This window comes from Triticum aestivum, chromosome 1D, assembly GCF_018294505.1.
Source record: "Triticum aestivum cultivar Chinese Spring chromosome 1D, IWGSC CS RefSeq v2.1, whole genome shotgun sequence".
NCBI classification, from domain to species: domain Eukaryota; kingdom Viridiplantae; phylum Streptophyta; class Magnoliopsida; order Poales; family Poaceae; genus Triticum; species Triticum aestivum.
The window spans coordinates 460,892,496-460,900,598 of NC_057796.1; the positions used below are offsets into that span (position 1 = coordinate 460,892,496).

Sequence of the window (8,103 nt, forward strand, 5' to 3'; positions counted from 1 at the left end):
TTTATCAAGTTTGCACACATAGGAGGGAGTTTTCTTACTTTCAAACCCAGGAGGTTGTTTCATATACACTTCCTCTTCCAGAACACCATGAAGAAACGCGTTCTGTACGTCAAGCTGCCTGAGATTCCATCCCCTGGAAACAGCAATGGACAAAACAAGACGAATAGTGGCTGCTTTTACCACAGGACTAAACGTATCCTCATAGTCTATGCCATATCGCTGTTTGAAGCCTTTTGCAACTAGCCTAACCTTATAACGATCAATGGTTCCATCAGATCTCCTCTTAATCCTAAAAACCCACTTGCAATCAATCAAGTTTTTACCTTGCTGTGGAGGAACCAAGTGCCAAGTTTTATTTTTCTTTAATGCCATGTATTCTTCATTCATTGCCTTCTTCCACTTATCATCACGAAGCGCTGCATCAAGGGTTGCTGGCTCATCTGGTTCTCCTATGGAACAGACCAAACCATATTTGGTTACATGTTTATAATTTAAAGGCTGAGTTAACCCTTGTTGGAGCCGTGTTCGCCGTGATGGGGGAGCAGCAGAATCCGCAGCCACAGAGGATCCAGCGGGCTGCACAGGTGGATCAGCAACAGATCCCGAGGGAGATCTTGCCGCGGACCCAGCAGCAGTTCCAGTCGGCGCAGGGTTGGCCGGATCTTCTATGACCGCTCGCTGAAGCGCCTCGTCCAGAGTTGGCGCAGAAGATCCCGAAGCGGGAACCCGCTCATCATTGTGCGATGATGATGCTGTGGCTCGGGTCCGCGTGCCGATCGGTCGATCGACAGCGGTGGAACCAGCTCCGGGGTCCGCGTCCGCGCTGGCCCGCGCGGATTCGTGCCGCTTGTACGTGACGGGGCGGGCGCCGTACCGCGTGCCGCCTGGGGGGACCCGCATGTCGGGCGTGGCCCGCGTGTCGGTGGTGGAGGCGCGCAAATCTGGCGGGGCGGTGCACGCGCCTGCACCTGTCGCCCCTGCACCACCCGATCCCGAGGGGGCTCTGGTCTCCTGCGGCGCTGCTGATCCCGAGGAGGATCTGTCCCCTGGCGCATTGTCTCTTGCCACGGGACACATGAGATATGGCCCAATTTTTGCACCGTTTTGCTTGTTTTCTTCACAATTTTCTCCTGTTTCATCAACGCAAAGCTCATGTATGCCATTAGATGAGTTAGTCAACGAATGATCATCAGTATTTGGTCCCCCTTTATCAAAACTAGTGAGATGAGGAGGTAGGAGAAGAATTTCTTCTCGAAGGAGTGCACCAGCATTGGGGTGGAGATCAGCGAATGGAAACTTGGTTTTATCACAAACGACATCACGGGAGATGTATACTCGCCCGGTGGAGACATCTAAGCACTTGACCCCTTTGTGCTGGGCACTGTAGCCAAGGAATACGCACTGTTTGATCGAAACATGAGCTTTCGGTTGTTGTAGGGACGAAGGTTGGGCCAACTTGCACACCCAAATACACGAAGAGACTTATAGTCTGGTTTGGTGTGGAGAAGTCGTTCTACCGGAGTTTCATTATTAATAACACGACTAGGGAGCATGTTGATGATATGGACTGCGGTTAAAAACGCTTCATCCCAGAATTTTAGAGGCATGGAGGCGCCTGCTAGAAGAGCAAGGCCAACCTCGACGATGTGTCGATGCTTACGTTTAGCTGACCCGTTTTGCTGGTGAGCATGAGGACATGACACTTGATGTGAGACACCAAGTGTTTGGAAGAAGGAGTTCAACTTTTCGTACTCCCCTCCCCAGTCTGACTGGACAGAGATGATTTTGCTGTCAAATTTTCGCTCAACAAGAGTTTGAAAGTTTTTGAACACTTGAAACACATCGGATCGTTTCTTTAAAAGATAGATCCAAGAAAATTTGCTAAAGTCATCGATGAAGCTAACATAATAGGTGTATCTGCCAACAGAAGTAGGGGCAGGGCCCCAAACATCAGAAAAATATCAATTGTAACGGTTTGGTAGAAACACTGCTAGAAATTGGGTAAGGCAACTGATGACTTTTAGCTTTTTGACATGAATCACAAATTGTCTCATTATGACGCTCACCAACAAATGGGAGCTTATTTTTCCTAAGTAATTTTTCAACTAAAGAAAAAGATGCATGTCCTAACCAATCATGCCATCGTGTGGACGAAAGCTTGATAGCACCACAAGCATATTTATTTGGTCTTCTAAACTCCGGAATCAACGGATAGAGGCCGCCAACGCATCTACCTCGATAGAGAATTGTCCTCGTTGCCTGATCCTTGATCAAAAAGAAGTAAGGGTGAAATTCAAGAAATACATGATTATCAAGGGCAATTCTATGGACAGAAAGAAGACTCTTGTTGGCGCTAGGGACATGCAAAACTTTTCTAAGATGAATATTGCGATAAGGGGTACGAAATATTGAGTGACCAAAGTGACTTATACTCATACCTTCTCCACTGGCAGTGTGGATTTGATCCTTGCCACGATACTTCTCCTTCATGGTTACTTTCTCGAGCTCATTGGTGATGTGGTTGGTAGCACCACTGTCGACGTACCAGTTCATGTCGACACCATATGAGCCATCGGCCGCCGCAGTGACTTTTTCTTCATCTTGAGAGGCGTAGTCATCCTCCTCATACCTGTACCAGCAATCCTTTGCTGTGTGCCCGACCTTGCCGCAGATCTGGCACCGAGGGGTGTCCGGACGGTTCCTGCCGACGCCACCAGCGCCGCGTCCGCGGCGACCTCGGCCACCAGATCGTGGTGGCGTGGCGCCACGGTTGCCGCCGCCGCTGGACCTGCCCTTGTTGCGAGAGGGCCCACGCGAGCGAGAGCCGCCACCCCGCCCGTGAGTGGCCGCGTTCGCGGATGATTTGAAGCCGCCGCCGGCGGCCCCCTGGAATTGAGCCATGCGCTGATCGAAGTTGGATAACATGGCAAAGAGTTCATCAAGGGTTACCCCGATCACGCGAGCGTCGAGGGCAGAGACCAGAGGCTGATAGTCGGCGTCGAGCCCGTGGATGATGTAGGAGGCAAGTTCGTTGTCGGGGATCGCCTTGCCTGTGGCAGCTAGCTCGTCGGCGTAGCCACGCATGGCGGCGAAGTAGGAGGCGACGGAGAGGTTCCCCTTCTGCGCGTTGATGAGGGATGTTCGGATGTTGTTGATGCGGCTGGCAGACTGGGACGAGAACATCCCAGCAAGCGTCGTCCAGAGCGTGCCCGCGGTGGTGACCGTGGTCACCGTGAGCAGCACCTCACGCGTCAGGTTATTCAGCAGATATCCAAGGACCTGCTGATCCTCCCTGACCCAGATTGGGTGGAGAGGGTTGGGCGATGATGAGACCTCCTTGCCGTCCTTGGTGGTGACGTGGAGTTTTGCTGGCTCTGGCTGGGTGCCGTCGATGTAGCCGTAGACACCGGCGCCACGCAGCTGGGGGATGACTTGCGTGCGCCATAGCACATAGTTTGTGCGCGTCAGCTTCTCGGTAACCTGGCCATTGAGGCTGGTTTGGGATGCGCCGGAGGAGGAAGACATGGCTTGGGCTAGATGGAGTTTGCTGGGAGCTTAGATGGGAAAAGGATAGCTCTGACTACCATGTGCGATAGCTGGAAACGTCTTGCCTGTTGAGACTGACGGGTTCGTGTTAATATAGTGGGGCGCACCTCCCATACAGCGCATACAATGTGGTTTAGATTACAGGAGATATTCAGGGAGAAGATAGAACTTGGAGAAAAAGAAACAACTTATCTCTATCTATCCTAACTACCTCCAGATGCGGCTCAAGTGTAGATGCGCCATGTACCATGTACCATAACGTGACAGCATGTTTGACACGTACCAGAGATTCGTCGTGGAACGGCTATTTCTGCCGCCGTCTGTTGTTTTATCTAAACTCATGGACCGTGAATCAATTACTGAACCAACTTCAAAACCATAGAAATTAAGGGAGGGGAAGAGGAGGACGTCAAGATGGTCACTGCCGGGGAGAGAGAACCAAGGGACGCCACAGATGGCGTCGTAGCCGTCGTCGACGAGCTAGCAGCACTGCAACTCACCGCCCGGCCAATCCAAAAGTACTTTACTGTGTACCGATTGTGAAAATTCCAAATCCACGGGGCATCCTGGTATGCATATCCCTCATGATCACAAAATCAGTTATAGCTCTAACTATTCTAAATGCTGATGTGAGCACCTCGAGCAGTGATGGCGGCAGTGGGAGGCGGGATGGGAAGAGAGCACAGAAGGTGAGAAGGAGACGAACGCCGATGCCATGGACGGACGGCGAGCAGCAGCGGGGGATGCTCCTGCCAAGGAAGACGGTGATGGAGTTGCCGACCACCACCGCAACTCGAGTTGCTTTACTTTGAGACGTCTAAATTGCCCCGAGGGCACAGTTTAGTTCCTTTAGAACTGGATTTTGACAGAAACTGGGAAATGGAGACTGAGCCACCAACTATCTCGATCTCCCATGGAGATGGTCTATTTTGGCTGTTACAGTCTGTGCCATCCTCCCATCTTACCTGAACAAGAGGGCATCATTTCAGTTCACAGATAATCAGTGAACCAGCCGGCTATAAATTCATGCTTGATAAGAAGGTACAACTCTTAATGCATCTTGAGTGATCTACAGCTAGAGCAAATTAGGACATAACAACTCATATCAATTCATTTTACTAATTAGACATTTTCATAACCATGCTATGTTTAAAAAAGTACCCCTATCCAAAAGTTAAAATCTACAAAAGTGCATTTCAGGCTCCATGGGAACACTCTTTTTTGTAAGGATGTAAGACGGATAGGCAAGTTCCTCTAAATAAATTTCAGGGTGAATGAACCTGAATGTGACGGTGGGCCTTGGCACACTGTGATCACTTTCAAGCCTCACTAGGAGCATTTTAAGCCAAATTCATGGTCAGACAACATAAAATATCCGAAAGAAATATACAGGTTTCTAGAATACTGCAAGGAAATCCGAAGGTAATAGTGTTCTGAATTGCTAAGAACATAAATGCTTAATACAAACGATCGGAATACCTACCAGCAGGCTTTTCCATTTTGAACCAGTCCACCTAATAGGGTCTACTTCATTAATACCTGTAATCATTCTAGATCGCCTACAAAACAGGAAGTAAACTCAGTAGACATTGTACAGAAGCAGAACACAATTTCAGTTGAGTAGAATGGGACAGACCTCTCATTAACATCTTGACTCCTGTACTGAATCTTAAATCTCATTCCAATACAAAATGGACGATTCAAGCTCTTCAGGAATTTCCAATACGGAACAATAAATTCGGATGCAGTAGGCCTGCAGAGAGTTCAATAAATGCAGATTCAAAATCTTTATGTATATGTTTTGTGGTCACCAAACCTAAAAGGAATAGCTTTTCTGTGGTTCCAGTGAACAAGTTTTACTCGTCTTTTGTAGTTACATATTATAAGCTATTTTATTGATGAAAAATATGACTTATATATGTGCACAGAGTAAAAACCTACAAATATAACCAGGGTGCTATCGTACTGTTAGAATTAGATACTGATAGTTTTGCTTCAAAATCAGAATTAATGATAGGACTGCAGAGAGCAGCTTGACCATTATTTCAAAGACACAACTTTTGTAAGGTGCTGTGTTAATAGCACAATAAACAGAACAAACACTATAAGTTGCAAATGCATGATCCAACCCATATTAGTAAATTTTGGGCAGTATAAATAAACTTGCTCATGGAACATAGGTTGTGGTGTAGGGGAAGGTTGCCAACGAAACCTATGCCAGTTCATCAAAGGGCTAAACAAAAGAAAGAGAACAAGAACAATAGCTTACAGAAATAACTACTTGTGAGCTCAAAGTAGAAATTTCGGACAGTTGAAGCCGCATCTTCCATATACTATTTAACAATGCTCACTATAATAGTCCTCCATGATATAATAGGCATGTGTGTTTGAAGACTAAATAGCAGTTACAAAGAGCTTCTTCAGTGGACTGTCTTTCCCTCCGAATTTGCAGGAATAAATGTGTCCAAACTAATATTTAATGTGTTAAGACCACATTCTTTCAGTCTCGGGAGCTTCTTGGAAAGAACGATCCCATTTGTGGTCATCGCAAGAGTTTTCAGCCCCTTGAGGCCAGAAAGATGCAAGCAAATATCTTCAAGGTCCTTTCTAACGGTTGGTTCTCCACCACTTAACCTGATCTTGTCCACACCAGAAGTAACAAAAAGATTGGCAACTCGGATTATCTCATCATGCAACAGAAGCTCTGACTTCGGTGTGAGCTCGACTCCTTCGGCAAGCATGCAGTATTGACATCTCAGGTTACAGCGCTCACTCAAGGAGATCCTCAAGTAGTTGTGGAACCTCCTGAAGGAATCAACAGGCATATCCGTTGAGGTTGTTTCCACTGGTAGCGCTTCTGGCTTTGTAGCACAACAAGTCGAATATGCATTGGAGCACCTATTGCTGTACGTGACTCCGGTTGAAGCCGAAGTGCTTGTCAGACTTTGGAGTCCTACCCTCATAGCATCAACTTGCAAAGTTTTGGTTAACGTGTTATACAGAAACATCGAAGCTGATACACGAAAAGGCTTGATTTTCTCGACGAATCCACCGACTACGGGAAAAAAACTACACAAGGCTAGTCCAGCAAATTTGATAGTATCGAAAACTGCTAGCTCATCTCCAAATCGACATTGAAAAAAAATCCGCACAATCGAGCAGAATGGGGGATAGATAGACCGCGGGTGTGGGAGAAGGCACCTGGTGGTCGGGGACGTTGAGGCGGTGGAGCTCGTGGTGTAGCCATTTCCCGGCGACCGGAGAGGAGATGGGAAGGGGGGCGGGAGCAGCAGCCGGCGGCGGGACGGTGGGGGAGCAACTCGAGTTGAGAGTGATGATGTCCTCGGATGCCGTCCTCGACGCCGTCTCTCCTCGGCATCGCACTCACCTTGGGGAACCCATGGAGATGCCTTCCCCGTGCGTGGAGCTAGTCCGGCGACGCCGCTGAAGAGGCCGCCGCCACGACCACCCGTGGCCATCGGGCGTGGGAGGAACGTCCATGAGGCGGAGCTACACGTGGGCGGGACGAGCCACCGCAGGCCGCCAGAGCCTCGCCGGCGACGAAGGGGACGCCGTGCCCGAAACCCTAACCATGGCTGAGGGCGGGCAGCGAGCGCGGGAGGCCGAATCTGGAGGGATGGGAGGAAGGAGCAGAGCGAGGGGAGGTCGTCAGTCTGCCACCCGCCGTCAGCACTCGGCGGAATCGGCCGGCGTGAGTGGCGGCGGCGGCGGCAGCGAGGAGTCGTGGGGGGAGAGGGCTCATGAGAGAGGAGAGAGAGGAGGCTTGCCTATGGGGACTGGGGGCTGGGGCTAGGAGCTGGCCAATCTCTCTCTCTTTCTTCTCAACCAAGCGAACTTTTTTGTCTCGTACCTAGTCCGACGTGTACGTCGTGAGAGGGCGCACATTGTGCGTACGTTAATGTGTTCGATGTATCTAGTTTGAATTTTAAAGTTTTCAAATTAAGGCCTTCATAGAGCTCGGTCTCCGTTTGGCATTTTCAATCATATACTAGTCATATCAAATTTTATTCGGGTGAGGTTGAAGTGAACACGGGCGATGCCATCCCTAAATCGGTTCGTATCCAACGCCAGATCATCATGCGCAAAGAATGTTTCGAGGATACCACAAAGGGAAAAGCTTACCTTCGGCCGGGTGATGCACGCGCGAGCGTCCGCCGCTTGCGTAGCCGTATATCAATCCTGATCAAGTGGCCACGCTGGCCATAAGTCAGTCCCGCGCGGCCAGTCTTTTTCTTGCAATAAGGGTCTTGTTTCAGTAGATTTCTGCCCACATAGGACTAGTTTTAGAGAGAAAGAAAAAACGATTCGATGATGAAGGTTTTTTTTTCTGCAACATATCTTTTGTTTCAGAAAGAAAAGAAATGTTTCGGTTGTGAAGGTTTTTTCTGCAACAATGGTCTTGTTTTAGAAACATAGCCCGAGTTGCAGCACCGTAGGAGCACTCGACGTTAAAGAGTGAGTGGCCAGACATTGCAATATGAGGCATGTTTCAAAAACATAGCTCTGGTTGCAGAAAACGCCAAAGAAGTGTCGGGT

The 8,103-nt window shown here is 48.9% G+C and overlaps 1 protein-coding gene across 1 annotated transcript; it reads right to left on the bottom strand.

The window, feature by feature from the left end:
• Positions 1-4,283: 4,283 nt before the first annotated feature.
• On the bottom strand, positions 4,284-7,025 carry LOC123160629 (auxin response factor 3-like). The gene is made up of 5 exons (XM_044578452.1): positions 6,935-7,025; positions 6,349-6,517; positions 5,183-5,299; positions 5,030-5,105; positions 4,284-4,511 (listed from the first exon to the last, which is right to left on the bottom strand). The coding sequence occupies exons 1-5, from the start codon at positions 7,023-7,025 to the stop codon at positions 4,350-4,352; spliced, it is 615 nt and encodes a 204-aa protein (XP_044434387.1). The 3' UTR covers positions 4,284-4,349.
• Positions 7,026-8,103: the final 1,078 nt, after the last annotated feature.